The sequence below is a fragment of the Tachypleus tridentatus genome, chromosome 10 (genome assembly GCF_004210375.1).
Source record: "Tachypleus tridentatus isolate NWPU-2018 chromosome 10, ASM421037v1, whole genome shotgun sequence".
Classification (NCBI taxonomy): Eukaryota; Metazoa; Arthropoda; class Merostomata; order Xiphosura; family Limulidae; genus Tachypleus; species Tachypleus tridentatus.
This window is the reverse complement of record NC_134834.1, coordinates 49,106,226-49,125,992: the sequence shown is the minus strand read 5'-3', so window position 1 is coordinate 49,125,992 and position 19,767 is coordinate 49,106,226. Positions and strand designations below refer to the sequence as shown.

Below are 19,767 nucleotides of genomic sequence, written 5' to 3'. Positions count from 1 at the left end.
AATTTCTGAAGTAGCATTACTAAAGCTTGTTGATTCATGTGCCTGTGATGAATAATCAGAATACTTTCCCTGATGAACATTATTTTGATCCATTCTGCTCGTTTTATGATCTGGAAGTAACTGGAAATTATTCAACCTCTTCCAAAGCTTCTGGTGAGTTGAACTTGATAGACTCTAAAGTTCCAGTTGTGAGATTATTGGATTCACTAGTGAGACAAAAAACTGTCATTGAACCAACAATTTATTGATAGTGCATTATGCAGGAAATTTTCAAATGCATTATGACTTCACCTTGTAAGAACCAAGTACTCTTTCTTGTTAGGCCCAGCATGGCCAGGTGGTTAATGCATTCAACTTGTAATCTGATGGTTTCGGGTTTGAATCCCCCGTTGCACCAAACATGCTCACCCTTTCAGCCATGGGGTGTTATAATGTGTCAATCTCACTATTCATTGGTAAAAGAGTAGTCCAAGAGTTGGCAGTGGGTGGTGATGATTAGCTGCCTTTCCTCTTACCTTACACTGCTAAATTAGGGACAGCTAGCACAGATAGCCTTTGTGCAAAACAAACCAAATCAATCTAACTAGTTATTTCAGAGGAAGTTCATTACAGATAGCCTGCTTTATTTAAGTGTTAGAGTACTACATAAGAAACAAACAACTTCTAGATTTTAGTCTAGGAATGAGAATTTCCCAAATCAACAGTTTTGATTTTTTTTAATATAAATGCATTGACTATCTATAAGATTGATGAGGACTCATTGAGAAAAATTTTGAAGAAAAAATGTTATGGAAAAATTTTTTTTTACAAATTCTATAAGCAAAAATGTTGGTCTGATAGTCTGCTTGACTAGTGGCAAATAGCTTTTTAAATTAGGCTCTGTTCTGTTTGATAAATCAACACCATATTAAAACTAGCACATATAAGTTCCTGTCATGTTTGTTTTGAGATGAATTACTGCTGAAAAACTTAACTTTATGGCAGCAAGACATTACTCTGGTGTATTATATAATAACGGAAGCTATCTGAGATGTGTGATATTTCCATGGAAGCACACCTTCCAAAACTCATCAAATACACAAGAAGAACAGATGACATTAGAGAAACTGGTAGTTACTCTTTACTTTTGATAATGATTAGAATCTCAAAAATTTTGAGGAAAATTGGTGAGTTTAATGAAAAAAAATATTTAATGAAATACAGGCATATCAACACTATTGGAATTCTTGCATTTAAATTGCTCAGGTGAAGTTTTGTAATGTTTCCTTGTAGAGCTTGAGCAAATCTGCAGTCTTATACATAAATCAACATGGTGCTGGAATATGTTACTAAGATTACTTCTGTTCATCTGTCAGGGCCGTGTAGTAAGTGCTTCGATATAGCATTATATATTGGCATTGTTGTGTTAATAAAAGAAAAATGTGTGTGACTTTTGCACAATTTTGTCTAAATTATTTGTTGTATTTATATGGTGTAGTAGGTTTCATGATGTCTTGTTAGTAACAATGGTAAAATCACAACAGATCATTTTGATTGCTGTGTTATGATGGCAAAAGTAAAATATTGTCATCCCTTCTGCATTCATTAGTTTATATTGTGTGTATGCATGTACTTTGTAGTTGACCTTGCAAAGCGAGTTGAATGGGTGATTATGGTTGGGATAACCAATTACACTTCTCATATGATTTTAAATTTCATGACATTGTTTAAGGTGAAGTGGTTTAACCTTTTAAGAGGTGTGTGAAGGCCTCAGATGTGCTTAGTTTTTGCAGAAAACACAGTAACACTGAACCTAATTGCTGTAGTTACCAAATATGGTACTGAACAATGAAATCATGTACTGCAAGTAAGTATTGGTTAACATGTGATATTGGATAGGTTTATGGGTTTATTAGCACATGTATCTTTAGATATGGAACAGTTTTTATGTGCTTGATTGTATGGAATAATTTAATTTACATAAGAACATAGTTTTTAAAGCAAATACAGAATCTGGCTTCAATATTGAGATTTGTATATTTGTTGAAGATTTAGACTGCATTAAGAGAGAAAACCACAATATACTTTTTTTTTTAATATTTGGATTGAATATGTTCAGTTTATTGTCAGAGTGAAATATTACTGTGCATGTCTATATTTAATTGAAGAAATTTGATTTTAATTAGTGTTAGTGAGAGTATATTTTGTAGTTAATGTAACTGGAATATTTGTAGATTCTGTGTATTAGTCTTCTTGAAGTGAAGTAACAATTACAAGTTTGCTTAGTGAAAGAATGCATAGCATTTATTTTTCTAAGTAGCTTTGATTTAGAAATTTAATTTATTTGAAACTATTTCCAAACTATGGATATTACCAAATTTTTTGCTTCATTATTTAGGTACTATGTAGTCATTATGTATATAAATTGTTTGTTAGCTACATTTAGTTGTATTGTTATCATATGATTTTTGTATTAACTAAAGAAAGAGAATGCTGGATTCATTTGAATTATTTTGTATCACAAAGGAAACTGAGCTTAAATAAGTGTTGACTAATGGCAGTTTATGTTTCTAAAATAGGGAATCATTCTTTTGTCTTCAATCCTGTATTGTATCCAATTAGATAACTATGGGAAATACTGTGTTCATAGAATATTCAGTATAAAGCATAGCACAGTCACATAACTATGGGAAATACTGTGTTCATAGAATATTCAGTATAAAGCATAGCACAGTCAGATAACTATGAGAAATACTGTGTTCACAGAATATTCAGTATAAAGCATAGCACAGTCAGATAACTATGAGAAATACTGTGTTCACAGAATATTCAGTATAAAGCATAGCACTCTAAGGCCTTGTCTCTATGAAGCCTGCTGGACTGTACATTCGGAGGTACATACTGAATTAGCATACATTGGGCAAGTTACATGAATTCACCATGTTCCTACTTGGAACCACCCATCCATAACCATAAATGAAACATGTTTTAGCTGATAAGGCTATACCTAATTGTACAAAGATCATGGTCTTTCACTCAGTGCTATCCACTGATAACACTTGTGGTGGAGCTAACATTTCTGATACAAAATGAAATAAAATTAGCTATTGATAACTACCAAACTGATAATCAGTGATGACGAGAAAACCCACTTGTAGAGAAAAATATGTATGTAAAAACAGCTGGTTTGGGTTGAGAAAATTTTTTTATGTAGAGGAGCAAACAACATTTCAACCTTCTTCGGTCATCATCATGTTCACAAAGAAAGAAAGAGGTAACTGACTGATAGCTGATCACATACTGACACTGTATACTCTCTATACTGGTAAGTTAAAAAATTAGAGCAATTAATTAAAAAGATCAATAATATGTTTTGGTAAAAAACATACCTCTTATGTGCAAATTCTTCCTAGTTCCTGGATTGAATTCTATTGAATGAATCTATAAAGCAACAACCAGATATATTGTGACAGGTCGACAGTCCTACTATATTTCTCAGTTTATTCAGATCTATATATTTGTGTAGGTTTATTTATTTATTTTAATTTGATTTACAGTTAATGTGACCAGCATTATAATTTTATTTCATTATGGCTCATTTTGATTTTTGTTTATTGTTAATTTTGGGTTGCAATTTTGGCTTATTTAAATCTTACTTTTAGCTATGTTAAGTTTTCAACTGGCTGTTGGTGTTTAATAAAGAAAACCTTTTGTCTTTGTTTAGCTATTAGTATCATGCATGTAGATCAAGGAGGCTATTACTGGAATTTGCAGTTGCCAAAGGCCTGTTGCTACCATGAAGGGCCAATCAGTTAATTTGGAAACCATTTTTCCAGATGAAGCTGTCATGTTCCAGAATTCATTGGTGAACTGTTTTCTCAGCAACAAATGAATTGGCTGTGACAATAAGAGCTAAGAAATCCCAAATAGTGTATATTGCAGCAAATTGTTATACAAAAGAAATGCAGTCCAGATGTATCTAAATGTAGACATAGGCCTTTGCATGTATCTTATGTTACACGTGTCTGTGGCTTATAAAGAGTGTGCCTTCTGAAAATTAAAATACATAGAATCAGAGGTATGTTTACCAATGCAAGGACAATGCCTCAATGCTTTGTTGTCAAGGTGAACTGAGAATGACATTTTGAAGCTGGTTGACTTTGCTGATATTGTTAATGAGTTTGCAAGACTATAAAAGTTAGAAAAGCTGCAAGTATAATAATAAACAATAAAATATGGAGTATATAATAAAATAATAAACAACTTCCTTTAAATGAATTTTATCCTTTTTTATTTACTTAGTTTTCTATCAAAAATAAATTTAGTTTATCAAATTGTATGGTATTTTCTTAAAAGGAAGGATAAGTGGGGAGGTAGCACTAATTTACATTTTGCCCAAGGATGTCAACCAGTGCCTTGATATGTCACTGTGGGAGGATCTGTTAAAAGTAAATATATTTTCATCTGTTCATAAGTAGTAAATAAAATTTTTTCATGTAGTTACAACATTCTTTTAAGCACATGTGGGAAGATTTTAAGTTTCTATTAATCCTTTTGCTTAGATAAAAGTTGCATACTACAACAATTAATTGTTCCATAGATATTTTCTCTGTTCGCTCTGTTTGTGTGATGTGTACCTCTGGAGTGAAGTCATAATCACTGTTATAATTAGGTTTACCTTCTTTGAGTTTATGCATTTGGAATGATTCTTGACATAGATAATCTGAGAATTGTAAGATATCACACTAAGATGTTGGTCTAACTTAAAAATATGGTATCTTTGTTTTTATCCCATATTGTCATGTAGATATATATTTTTCCCAATTTTTTCTTTGTCATGTGTGGGCATGTTTTTCTATTACTCCTACAACCAACTCTTGGGCTACCTTTTTACTAATAAATACTAATTATAATTTCCCCATTGCTGAAAGAGTAAACATGTTTAGTGAGATGGGTATTTGAAGCAGTAATTCTCAGATTATGAGTTGAATGCTCTAACACCAACTCATTTAAGGACGTTTTAGCAATAGTCTGCAATTGATATCCTGATCAAAGTACCAGTTATTGTAGCAGACCTGTCTTACAGTTAAAATCTGTATTTAGTTTTACCTTAATGTTCCATAGAGCTGATAAGTAGGAGGAAACTTACCATGATCACAGGTCATTGTTATCACTGAGTTTGCTATTATCAGCTGAGGTGTGTGTGTTGTCCTTTATTCTTTCTTTTGTGTTACTTAAATTTAAAAAAAAATAATCTTAGGTAATGATATTTCTAACAACAAGAAGGACTTACATCAAGAGGAAGAGATATCACTGAGAGGATATACTTTTTCAGAAAAAGCTGTCAAGTTTAGGAGAAGTCTTTTCCTGGACTTTTGGAACTAATATATACTTCACTACAAATTCTGAAAATATTATATTGAGAATGAAAAATTTTATCATTCAAGAGCACAGTTGCTTCATAATAATTTCCCTTCTTGGATTACAGCTTTGTCCATTTATGTACCATACACAGTTACTTCAAACATTGTTTTGCATGTTTTTGACACTTGATTTCAACAGATGATATACTGTATTAAAAATGCTTCAGCATTGGTGGTAAACTGACTGCCAAAACAGAAAATCATTTTGTTTGATGTATGTACTTAAAGCAGTTGCATTAAGCTTAAAGTTTTCAGGGAATAAAATCTTATAAAAAAATAATAAAATTTTCTGTTTCACATGAATATAAAAAAAATTGAGTACATATCAGTTAGGAAGACTGTGGAGGTTACAACATAAAGAAAATTTAATAGGAAGTTCTCTACATCTGGTGTGGTTATAAGGTTTAGTTTTATTCAAGACAAACAGAAATAGACATTCATAATATACTAATAAACATTCTTCCATTTCTACAGAAACAAAACATTTGAATAACAAAAATTATGTGTAGAGTTAATGACCCACACATAAGTAATGTAAGTGAAATTACTATACAGACACAGATTTTAGAATTATTTCACATCAAATAAATAATCACAAATATTTCATCATGTACCATTTATACATACAGTAAATATATTTTTACAAAAATAATAAAAGATTATAACTAAGAATATTAACAGTTACAATACAAGTTTACTGTAAACTTGTTCCACCTTTTTTGGAAAAAAAAATGTTTAGGTCTTTTTGATAATATGACAAATAATCCAATTTTTATGTACTTTTGTTTACTTAAATCTATTGTTTCAACTGTAATCTACTGAATAATGAAAATAACATTATTTGGCAAGTAAAAGCTACAATTCTTCTGGCTTGTATAATATTCTTACTTTAGAGTAATTTATTAAAATACAAAAAACTCTGGAAACTGCACAGGATATGGGGGAGGAACTGGACATATCTGTCTGAGACAATCATCATTGTGTGCAGATGGATGTGGGGAGCTAGGTCTGCTGCACAGGTCCATTGCTGGTGGTAATTTTCCTAAAATTTCATTCAGCTTGTTTTGTAGATCTACAGTCTACCAGAATGAAAATAATAACTACTGCTGAGCAAAAAGAAATAATACCTTCTGGTTGGAAATACATTACAATTTAAATTAACAAATACTTAGTAGTACTCACAGATGTAACACCACTGACATTAAATTGATTAGTAAAATACTAGGTATTGGCTAAAGTTTAGCAATAATTTAGTTCAGATATTTATTCTTATTTCGTTCCTGTTTCTTTTACATTCACAGAATGTTCCCTTTTCACAGCTGGGATCAAAGGATTCAAGTTTCAAGATGAAATTTTGGTTTAGCATGGGGTTGTTTTGTTCAATTAATATACATAGTTATCCACTGTTTGAGCAGTTCTTTGTTTAAAATTACGGCATTTTGCATAGATATACTGTGGATGTTTTGAGTTGCAATTATGGTAAATTTAGGTATTTTTTTATTATGTTCAATGAATCTGCTTTCTCTGATATAGAATTTTGAAAATTTATTGCAATTTATTTTATAAATTGACACTAAAAGTTTGAAAACAATAAAATGCATCTTGATATAATAACTGCCAGACTTGTGAACACTCAAAGCAACTCGATTCAATGTACAAAACAAATAAAGATGGACGATATTTTTATGAAATAATTTTTTGTCAGTTTGTAATATTTATATGCATATAATAAAAATTATATATGTGTATGTTTATAAAATAACTGTGATTGATGAATAAATTATTTTGCATAAAACAAAACAGTTTTAAGTTATACATCATAACTAGTATTATACAGGGTACCAATATGCTATTTTATCAGACTACCTAGTAGTAACTGGTACAGCTTGAACTTAATCATTCATTATCTTGTTATTGATTCTTTGATTAACAAGTTCCTGTTAGATGTATATTTTTATCATGGTAGATAGGTCAGTCGTATATGAGTGGATACTGTATTCACATTAACCCTCTTGTCCCAGGTATCCTTTACTGCATATAACACAAGGTTTTAGTGTCTTACATTAAAAATTTATTAAACTACTTTTTGTTATACCAATTAGAATAGCATAAAATCTTAGCTAATAATCCATACTTAGTAGTATATAAGCTTTAAGTTCCTAATTATACAAGGCAATATTAAAGAAAATCCTGAACTTCCCATAGTCTGACACACGATGTATTTTCTATACACATCTTGTATCCTGTATTTTATCCACCACTCTGTTGTAAAAGTGTGAAATTAAACACAAAATCATCATTGCTCAGACAAACCACATTTTGTATAAGTCTTCAATTTTGTTTGGTTACAGAGCTATCAAATAGAAACTCAGACCCCTCATGCCACACCTATCTGTCACATCCTCTTTCAGGTTTTGTTAGTAGTTCTCTCTTATGTTTAATTATATATCACCTGTAACTGATAGAAAGTCAAAGTTTTCATCTATCGTATGAAGTCTTGTATAACATGTTCTAAACAGTTATATGCCAATTCTGCCCAGCGTACCAACATTATTTCTGTGAGAAAGTTAACAATAAGTTTGGATGAATTTGTAACAATTGTTGTCGCATGTTTGGAAAGTTAGAAAAATTTTGAGAGGTAAGGGAATTTATTTACTATTGCATGTTATTAGTTTATATTGTTTGGTGCATTATATAATTAAATAAAATGTATTAAGTGTATTACTGTCAGTAGTATATAATAATTAGGGTTAAATTTAATATTAAACAGCAAGAAGAAAGGAGCTTAGTAAAGTTTTATTTCTTGATTTTCATATCTATTCAAGTTTAGTTATTCAAGTAACTAAAACCTAAAAATAGGGATCATTTTAGATACGTTTAAATAAATAATAATAATAATATTATAATATAAATGTTTCACTAGGCAACTCATGGTAACTTGTGGGTAATGCAATTCATTAGTGTAACATGAGCTACATGTTCTCCAAGTGATTTACAATTATAATTGTGTGGATAGTAGTTATACACAGTTCAGAGGGTAATAGAGCAATAAAATGTAATTATACATAGATGTATACTGTTTCGAACTTAAAGCTACTTAGAATAAAAGAATGTAATTTCATGTTAAAATTTGAAGTAATTCTAGAAAGGAAAAGGGTAATTAAGATTTATTTTGATTTTTGTTTGGTGGCTACCTGACTAATTCTGTTTTGAGAAAGCATAGAGAAAATAACATAAACTATAAAATTTTACTGAAAGAAATGTTTGAATGCACTTAGGAGGTTTTAGGAATTACACAAAGAAAATATGAAACATGAAAATTACTTTGCACATGGACTATTAAAATAAATACTCATTATATTCATGGACAAATCTTTATTTCATTATAAAATACTTCACTATAAAATATGAGATTTTTTGTAAGTGAAATATCATAATGTTAACTGAAAGACTGTCAAATTTTGTTAAGACACTATATATTCAGAATTAGAAATGTTAAATCTATAAAGACTTTAAAATAGTACAAAGAGGTCATGCGGTCAGTCAAATTGACTGAGCCGATGCTGAGAGAGTTGAACAAAAGCTCACATTGTTGCAAATGAAATTCCATAGTATTAAACCTATTATTTGTTTTTTCATCATAATGTAATCAGTGTAATAGCAACAACTGAATATTATCAGTTACAAAAATGTTGAACAAATTGCTACAAATCTTTTCTCAAGAACTAATATCAAATAATCGTACCTGTTGCTCAGTCTTTGTGACAAGATCCTCAAAGGCAGCAGTACGAAATCGTTCTACAACCTGTAAGCGACGCTGTTTTTCCTCCTCCTGCTGAACATACAAAGGTTCTGCCATCATCTTCTTCAATGACTCTACAGTAATTTCTTCTTGGGGATGTTTCTAAGTTGCAAAGAAAGTCAGTATCATTGTAAAAGTTATATGCAACAAAAATTATAAAGAATGTAATTAAGTAACGTTGTTATATCATTTACAGCAATGAAAAGAGAATGATAGTTGACTACTTTAAAACATAAATGCTGCAGTGCCTTGCAAAAGTATTCACCCCCACTGCAATATTTCCACATTTCATTCCCACCTGAGCTTGCAGTAATTAAAGTTTCAAATGGGACTTTATATTCAGAATTTATGTAGTGCATTCCAAACTAAGAAAGGCAAAACAAAATACTGATATTATTATGTAAGTAGGTTAAATTTCAAAAAAGAAAAAAAGAGAAAATATTCTCAATTGAATAGGAGGTATTCAACCCCTTAGTTACAGCAACCATAAATCAGTTCAGTTGTGAAAGATTAATTTGAAAGGCCACAATAATTAGTGTGTAGCAGTTTATCTTGACTTCAAAGTAAATGCATCTGCTCAAGTCGCAACTCACATAGTGATATGACAAATTGCTATGAAGACCAAGGAGCTTTCCAAACAAATCAGAGATAAAATAGTAGAGAAACAAAGGCCAGAAGAAGGTAAGAAAAAATTTTAAAGTCACTGGTTAATCCCTTTGAGGATGGTGAAGTAGAATGTGCTTCATACTACCCAGATCAGGCAGCCTTTTCAAACTAATCATCTGAGCATGCAGGAAACTGGTTGCAGATTCCATTGTGAAGCCAAAATAATTTTGAAATTTTTTTTTAAAGATCCACATCTGGAATGAGAGTCAGTGTTCACACATCAACAATATCTTAGACCCTGCACAAAGCTAGCCTGTATCTGCAAGTGGCAAGATAGAAGCCATTATTGAAAAACAATTATCTCAAATCTCCTATGGAGTTTATGAAAAAATAAGTAAATGATGACATGTGGCAAAAGGTTTTATGGTCAGACAACAAAAATTGGGCTTTTGGTCTAAATTCAAAGCATTACATCTGATGCAAGCACAACACAGCACATCAACCAGTCAACACCATCCCAACTCTCAAGATTGATGGTGGTAGCATCAAGCTATGGGGAGGCTTTTCATCAGCAGAAATTTGGTAACTTATCTGGATTGAGGGGAAGCTGGATGGTGCAAAAGCACTAGGCCAAAGTCACACTGGAGTGGTTTCAAAAGAAAAAAGTGAATATCCTAGAGTGGCCCTATCAGAGTCCTGACTTGAATCCAATGGAACAATTTATGGCAAGAATTGAAGACTGCTGTCCATCAATGATTCCCAGCAAATTTTTCAGAGCTGGAACAATTTTGTTAAGAATGGGCAAAATTTCACCATTCCACTCTTCAAAGCTGATTTAGAAATATCCAAAAAGACTCTCACCAGTAATTACAAACACATGTGCTTTCTCAAGTAGTGACTAAGGGGGCAGAATAATTATGCAATCAACAAATTCCAAATTTATATATTTTCTTAGCAAGTTCTGCTGACATCCAACCTTCTTTACACATAAAAGTTATGCCTGACCATTAGAGTTTTAAATAAAACATATTCATCAAAAGAATTGTTTACACTGTCTGTATATAATCAAAATGTGACATTATTAGTAGGTGTAAATACTTTTCAAGACACTGTATTTAGCATTGATGTTATTTTAAATTTTTAATATCCCAAAATTTACTCAGAAACAAAAAGGACAGCAGGGACTGAATAACTCTTTCTTTAAAGAATGACAAATATACTAAGATTTTAATTCTAATCTCACTCGGAAAAGTCCTGGAGAGGAAGAGATACTGTCCACTTCCACATTAATTGAATTCAGGTCACTGATACTTCTGTTTATGTTGACTTCTCCTAAAAGAAGATTTTTTCTACATGAGTTTTATAGTTTGACATGTACTGTAAAACCTGCAAATTTCTGGAATTTTGATAATGAGTTATAAAACAAAAGAAGCAAAACACACTACTCAAAACTTACCACATTATACACTGTAAAATCTAAGAATATGTAACCAGGAATTTATGATAACACTTTTAACATTTAATATGTACACTGATTACTGTACACATGTACATTTCCTCTTCTAGAACAATATCAAAGCCCATAAAAAAAAGTACCACAATGAAGAAAAGGTGCATCCCTTTAAATTTCACAATATTTTAACAGTTTCAATCTTTAGACAAATAATGAAACATCAAAACTGTTGTTTCTTAGTTTTCATTGTGTATCTACAAGTAAATCTGTCACTGGGAGATTCCCTTTTTTTAATCTCTAAGTGTGACAGTAAAAAGAGTTAATTAACTAGTGTAATTTAACAAATACACCACCTTTGCTAAATCAAATTAAAAAAAAAATTTGCTAAATACAAAATACCCCCAAACTTTTAAGATTCACAATATATTATTTCTGTTTCATTCAAAAATTTCTAACAAAGAGTCACTATTACATACAATGTTCAAAGTTAATTACCCTCTGCTATTCCTGTCAGAAAATGGTCAAAGCTCCCTGGTCATACTGAATACACTCTAGTCAAGTAGGCTTGTATATAATTATCATGCTACGTTAAACTGGACTGCTTGTACCCCAAAAGTTTTCACCAGGTAAACCTGACGCAAAATGAAATTCCAATTTCTAAAATTCCATAAACAACCAACAGATGGCAGAAAAAAGCAAGAAATTTTTGTAGCCAACTTATGATTACAGTGAGGCACCTGTTCACAGAATGTGGAGATATATCATTTTGGTAATTGCATTTTTGAGTACATAAAATGGAAAATGAAGATACATTTGATGACAATGATGCCAATGTGTCATACAAAGAACAGGTAGGTTCAGATTTTGCTAGAGTTTGGACTAAAGAGAAGACATCACTGCCTCTTATTACACATGCTCCATGATTTCTATACACAGCTGATCCAGCTGACAGGATTGTCCAATATTCCAACCTTTCTTTTTGATGATGTACTAGATGATGCAATAAAAATCAACAGATTTACAGAACAATGTTTGAAGTAAACATTCTGGTCTCACAATACAAACGAATGGCACTCTACTACCAGTAATGACATTTATGTTTTCTTGGCTATTATGATTTTACAAATTTACTGTAAAAAAACCTTACCTACAAATTTATTGGTGAAATAAATCAACAGCTTCCATAAACCTTTTACAAAAAAAAACAATGTCATAGAAGAATTTTGTAAAATAAATCAATTCTTCTACTTTTCAAATAATGAAGAATATGATCCATCCAAATATGGTCTGTTTATCAGAAATTAATTGATATAATTTGGAATCTGTATGCACCTGAAAGTAACATCACTGTAGATGAGTCTTTTGATTTATAATGGAATACTTGGTTGGGTTCAATACAGTAAGGTTCAGGATTAAAATTTACACACTTGATGAATGTAAAAGTAGTTATATCTATTTATTCATTACATACATTAAAAAAATATATTGATGAACTTTAATGTAAACCTTCAAGTGCCATAGGTTGGTATGTCACTTGTAAAACCTTTATTGAACAAGAAATGTTGCTTTACCAAAGGTAATTGTTATACATCACTAAAATTGGCTGAAATACTCAGAGAAAAGGAAACAGACTTATTTGTGATGGTGAAGTTTCAAGGAAACACATGCCCAAGGATTTGCAAACCAAAACATTGTTGAAAGGAGAAACTGCAGCCTACAGAAGAGGAAAGATTACCATTTTTTGTTGGAAAGACAACAATGAAATGATGCTGCTTTCAACCATAAATAATGCAGAAATGGTGAATAATAAAAATAAAAAGATAAAAATAGTAGTGGATCATAATAATACAATGGGAAAAATGGACAGAGCTGACCAACATCTTACAGGCTACTTTCTTCCAACAAACTGAAACAAGAAGTATTATAAGAGAATATTCTTTCACCTTGTAGATCTACCTGGCTCTGAGGTACTCAAGTATCCTCTATTACAAAACATGCAGTACAGAATAAAGGTGATACAGATGATGGTAAGGAAATATACCCCTGGATTATCCTTAAAAATACAATGTTCAGGAACACCACCACCTCCATTTTAACTTTTGGGAAGACACTCTTACAACTCCGATGTACCATTCTGTGTAACACTTTACTCCTGAATTTACTATTCTTCAATAAATGTCTATTTGAAAATATTATGAACTTTACACAGAGACAGTTTCTTATATGTTATCTTTTTACTTTTTTTTTATAGCTGTGTAACAATTTCTTGCATGTATATGGTATTTCCTTAAAATAAATCTAGACACATTATTTTCTTTACACCTTTCTTGTATTTCATGAGATATCTCGAGTTTATAATAAAAGCATTTGCCTAAAAAGTTAGTGAAACTTATCTATATTTAATGCCTTTTTTAATAATATAAGTTGATTCACTATAATACGAGTAGGACAATCAGTGCACCAATCAGAACTACTGCATGAGAAAACTGTCACTGTGATGCATCATATTTTGAGCTACTGTGTTCATTGACTGTTACAAAACAAGTCATATAAAAACTACTCATGTTATGTAACTTACATTTCATACTACATACATAAAACATTTTTTAAATTTACATTAATAAGGGGTATCTAAATGGAACAACATATATTTTAATTCATTTATTTATTAGTTACTAAAAATAAACCAGAAAAAGAAAGGGATCAGTATTAACAATTATTTCAAGATAATTAAAATTACACCTTTTGAATTTAGAAACTGAAAAATGTTTTGCAACAATTAAATAAAAAATCCTCTAAAGAAAAATTATTGTTAAAGAAAATAAAAATGAGATTCACATTATTAAACTATGTAGTTCTGTTGCCCCACATTAGGTTATATAAGAATGAAAAGCTTGATATTTATTATCAAGAAGTATTAGCAAAGCATGATATCAATTCATGACATAACTTTACCCTATCAAAGTGAAGCTGAATTTTTATGAAAGTTAAAGAAAATTTAAGTATTACATTTACAGTGTAAACAAAGCTGTAACAAGTTAGTTAACATGATGAATGCTTCACACTATAAAAAACCCAATAAGTCTCCATTTTCTGAGTAAACTTTAATGGGCAATTCTCCAGGAAAAATTAACTAATATAATTTGTCACATGACAAATTAACATAGTTCAGAAATATTTGCATGGCAGCTATATTTTATTTTTTTCTGTAACATTCACAGTACAGTTACAAAAGATATTATGAATAAAACAATTTTATTTCAGTTAGAAGAAAAAAATTCATTTAAATGTTCACATATGTAAGTATAAAAAATATTACCTTCTGTAAAGACGTAGGTCCTCTCAAGCTAGACATTTTTTAAATGTAAAAAAACAAAACCAACAACAATATACACTGAAACAAATGGAAGGTGTAAAAAAGACCAACTTTTTAACATTGAAAACAAATTTATAGCAACAGTAAACTTTATGTTTGACTTTTACCAAAAGTCAAAAGAATCTCCCTTGCCTCATGATATTGCATATGTCAGGTTTAGTGAATATCCATCTACTAGAATTTGAGTTTATAGAATAAAACTTTCAATTTTTAGTAACAGTAACCTTTACAGCTGACTTTTTGACCCACAAGTTCCTGAAAAAAAGACAGTATAAATAACTTTAAAATATGAGGCTTATTACTAAATACATCAACAAAAATGAAAATACCTCAGTTCTAAAACATGGCTGTATAGTAACAACTAGCTCACACAGCAAAAAACATGATAAACATAGCATTAAAATATCAAGTACAAATTAAGGTTTACCTAGATTACGAGGCATGTAAGGGGCCAGAAGACGTGAAGTGTCGTGTCCGCTACTCTGTAGGGCATCGGCGACCACAGTTTTATCAAATAAGAGGTCATCTGTAACCTCTGGCAAAGAATTATGAGATTGTTTGTTGTCTTCCCAGGGAAGAAGATATCGAGCTCTTTCACGACGATGTTTAATAACCTGCATGAAAAATGAAGTTTCAGAAAATGTTTCTGACTAATATAGTTAAGTGTTTCATAATTTTGTCAATATAACTGTTAAACAATCAAATTCTGAGGACTATATTTTGTATATAAAAATGTTATACTTTTGTGAAAATTAAGTATTGATAAAAATATTGAATATTAAAAATATTTTTGTTATTTTGTTGAAATGAGAAAATATTAAGATTATAACATGAAAAGGTAAAGCAACTAAATGCACAATTCTTTCAGGGATTCATTTATTTCAGACACTATTGTTAAGAGGCATTTTTAATCCTGGATGTCAACTGCAGTATATGTTTACAGATAAATACAGAATATCACAACTAAAAATTGACAATTTTATATACCAGATTACATATCCCTCTTTCACGAAGCTACATTGACTCTACCACAAGTTAATTTTTCACTTGATAAAAACGTTTATATTGTACCACAAATTGGTTACTTTCACTTGTGAAAAACATACAAATGTCAAAGCACCAACCACACCAAATGTGTACTGGAAGATACCTTAGGTGAAAGTGACACTGTCACACATTAAAAAATAGAAATTTATGCACAGGAAGAGAAGGGAAAGATTTGACTTTGGAAACCAAGAGCTCCATTGACCTCAAATGAAGAGTACAAGGCAGGATCCTGCTAAGGAAGATGTTGAAAAACATCCTCAAATGTATCAAATATTGTGGGGGTTGAGACAGGACTTTTTTAGCTTGACTTGCCATCCTATCTGAGCAGTCTCCTGTAGGAGGAAATGTGAATGAATGAGAAAGGCTTGTAGGGATGGAGCTAAAAGTAGCCAGTCAGCCATGTAGTGAAGGAGCCACAAACTTTAGTCATGAAACTAAACCAAAAGGTAAAGCATGGAACAAAATGAATGTACCATCTGGAGGTTGGATGGATTAGGATATAATTGTATGCATTCGAGATGTTGACTTTTGTTACCCAAAAAACCAGAGTGAATGACTATCAAAGTATGTGGAAGAGAGGTTGATGAAGCATTTGAGGTTGGATAGGTAACATAACTGGAAAGTCACTTCCAAAAAATCAGATGAAGGATGAGGTGAATCCAAATAGAATATACTACAAAAGGAAAAGGTGAGACAGTTGCTCAAATTCTCATCGTCCTGGTTCAATTAAAATAAGAATGGAAAATGCAATCACATTTCTGGAGACATAATAGGGTGCATAAGAGTTTCCAATTCATAAAAAAACATGGCTGAGAACTCCTCAGTAGAAATTGCAAATCTCAAAGCCAGAGAAATAGTAGGTGGATCAGAAGTGGCCACGTTTACAACTGAAGATATTATAGTGACATTAAAGTAAAATTTCATAATGTGGAAATGAAAAAAATATCTCCTCAAGCAACTGAGTCAGCAGAAATAAAATGATAACAAATTACGTTGTCAAACCAAATAAAATTAACTGAAAATTGCACCCAAGAATGATGAAAGCTGCAGAGCAAAATTAAAACTTGACTGTACACTAAAATGCCAAATTGAAAAGTGATGAATGTACTCTACAGTATGGAAGGAGTCAGCTGTGCTAGAATTATGTGTCACACTCCTGTTGGTGAAGGATCGCTGAATGCTTATTTGCATGTAACAGTTCAGCTACACCATGTGAAGACATGTGAAGGTAGGTGGGAGTATCAATTTATCAAGGCAAGCAAAAATTGTACATATAGAAGACAACAGAAGTTGAGGAAAGCTATTATGTGAGCAGAGGTAAGGTATTGTACTGGAACATAAAATGCATGCTTATAACTTTCAAAATAATTTTATTTTGTAACAAGTGATTGTGTCGTGAAATCAAATAGCTTAAATTAATAAAAACAGGAATAAACAAAGTAAATCGTGTTATACTTACCTGTTCAATATGAGTACAGAAGGAAGGAATGGCTGTTAGATGGCCAACTACATACAAGAAAGATGCCACTAGTGCATGAACTGATGCTCGATGGGATCCTGTCATTGCACTTGTAGTGTTAGGTAGGTCCTTTCCCATGTTTAAAAAAAATGAATTATTGAACATACCAGTATATATAATTATATTTATCATACTATATGATTTCAGTGATGACACACAAATGTCTTCAACACAGACAAGTTCTGAGGCCCAAATGTTATACTTACATCAAAGTAAAACAAACTTTTCATTATATTAAACTAAAACAGAAATTCCAAATCTAAATAATCCAGGGCCCTAAAATAAATCTAAATCTTGGGCAAGAATTTAAAGCAGAAAGTCTAGGTATCAAAGGTTTCAATAAAATAAGACTTGTAACATATCTTTTGAACAATAAACTCTATCATTTTTATACTTTGAAAAATATTTCCATTTTAATTTGATACTAAGTTTCATACGGTTTCATGTATAATTTCACAAAATGAAAATTTATTACATCTTGTATTTTGTAATCTAGAAAAATGTTTACCAATGGCATTACAATCTTTTCATCAAAAGCAATTTTCAATCATTGTTTATCTCAAATGAATTGATCAAATAACACATTTAAGTTTTTAAAATTTAAAAATTTGGAGTGAAATTGAAAAAACCTACCTGAATTGCAAATATCAACCTTATTAACTCAATAAGAGCTTCAGAATCACTTCCCAGTTCAATGCACAACAATCCAAGAGTGACATACAGTGCTTCAAAATTTTCCTTTGTGTTATTTGTCAACTGGACATTTTCATAAATGTGTACCATAATCTCAGGACCATTCTTTTTTATGAACATTATGTCCTGACGTGAACACTTGTCTACTGTCAATTGAGGTAGTGGACTATCCACACTATACATAAGAGAAAATTAATAATAATTTCATTTAGAAACTTCCTGTTATCATACATTTGGCTGATAATAAAATTAGATCTGATAAGTATACATCCTACACATAAAAACGAAAAATTAACACCTGGTAATTAGAACTACAGTTGTCTTTTCAGTGGCATGTCTGCAGACTCCAACTGCTGAAAACTGGGTGTTGATGCTTGTGGTGGGCAGAACACAGATAGCCCCTTGTGTAGCTTTGTGCTTAATTACAAACAAACAAACAACTACAGTTCCTTGCAAAAGTCTCCATCCTCCTGTGCTAGTAATCAATTTTAGTTATTTTTATGTGAAAGACATAACTCAAATGGCCAAAAATATTTATTATATTAATCTAAGGCTAGTTTCTAATGATTATAAAAAAACAAAAGATACATTGTTTCTCACTTTAGTCATACAACACAAAAAATCTTGAAAACAAATGTTGCAAAAGTCTTCACCCTTAACATGATTATACAGTTACAATTTGGCTGAAGCTCACTTGGCAATAATGACAGCTGAAAGTCATTATGGATAACCCTCCACAGCATGCTAGAGATATTTTTTCCCACTCCAGTTCTTGTAAGTTGGATGTCTTTGATAACCAGCAATTTTTTAATCTCTCCACAGGTTTTTGAATAGATTTGGGACAGGGCTTTGGTTTGGCCAGTCAAGGGCTTTAATTTTATTTCTCCAAACCCATTCTTGAGTTGCTTTTGATCTGTGTTTAGGATCATCGTCCTGCTGAAATGCAAAACTCTGGCTGAGATTTAGTTTTTCAGTTGACTTCTTCAGGCTTACCTCCAACATCTATGTATATTTTCCACAGCTCATGATCCCTTGAATGCATATAAGTTTTCCAATGCCAGCTGCAGAAAAACATCCCCACAGTATTATAAACCTACCATGATGCCTGTCAGTTGAAACTGTATTTGCCAGATCACAAGCAATGTTGGGTTTCTGTCATACATATCATTTGTCATTTGACCCAAAAAGTTCTATTTTGGTCTCATCTGACCAAAGAACTTTCTGCCACACTGTTGTAAAGTTACTGAAATGTTTATGGGTATAGTCCATTCACAATTTAAGAAATATCTTTATCAGTAATGGTAACTTTCTTGCAACCTTACCACACAAGCTTTTTTTGTGTAAGGTATGTGATATTGTCAATGTGTGTACAGTAACTTCAGTGACTACTACTGAAGTCTGCAGTCCCTTCAGTGTCACTGTTGTTTTGACAGTCAGTTTCTCTGACAATGTTTCTGCTTGTTCAAGCACTAACTTTATTGGTGCAACCTGTTCTTGGCAAGGTTGAGGTAATGTGACATATTTTACGGTACTTAATGGTAAATTGAGAACCTATGAAATTGGTTTATAGCCTTCTCCAAAGTTGTGCTTCTGTACAATCTTCTCTCTAAAATCTATAGAAAGTTATTTTCTCATCACTGTTAATATGTAACAGTAAACCAAATTTTAACTTTCAAAATATTCTAACTAAATCAATACTGATGGCTCAATATTACCTAAAATATTTTTTCATGTAGTTCTATAATATACTTTAGTATCTGATAGAGTTGTTATAGAGTGTGACAAATTTACTATTGTATACCTATTTTAATATTGATGCTTGTTAAGTGAAATTTATACTTAGAAATGTACATAACTCTCAAATCTGTT

The 19,767-nt window shown here is 31.2% G+C and overlaps 1 protein-coding gene and 1 long non-coding RNA gene across 5 annotated transcripts in view; one reads left to right on the top strand and one right to left on the bottom strand.

Moving 5' to 3' along the window:
• Positions 1–12: 12 nt before the first annotated feature.
• Positions 13–7,164, top strand: LOC143229222 (uncharacterized). Of its 2 annotated transcripts, none has more exons than XR_013015755.1 (2): positions 13–153; positions 3,704–7,164. It is a non-coding gene; the product is annotated as an uncharacterized LOC143229222 (long non-coding RNA). The 2 variants fall into 2 exon arrangements; XR_013015756.1 differs by having other exon boundaries at positions 14–153; positions 6,704–7,164.
• stmA (Protein EFR3 homolog stmA) overlaps positions 5,793–19,767 on the bottom strand; it is an 86,379-nt gene continuing 72,404 nt past the window's right edge. For all 3 annotated transcript variants that reach the window (XM_076461223.1, XM_076461222.1, XM_076461224.1), the window contains exons 13-18: positions 17,839–18,073; positions 17,146–17,274; positions 15,067–15,253; positions 11,054–11,142; positions 9,148–9,306; positions 5,793–6,481 (exon numbers count right to left, since the gene is read on the bottom strand). In XM_076461223.1, coding sequence (XP_076317338.1) covers positions 6,305–6,481; positions 9,148–9,306; positions 11,054–11,142; positions 15,067–15,253; positions 17,146–17,274; positions 17,839–18,073 — 976 coding nt within the window. In that variant the 3' untranslated portion in view covers positions 5,793–6,304. The remainder of the gene's footprint in view (positions 6,482–9,147; positions 9,307–11,053; positions 11,143–15,066; positions 15,254–17,145; positions 17,275–17,838; positions 18,074–19,767) is intronic.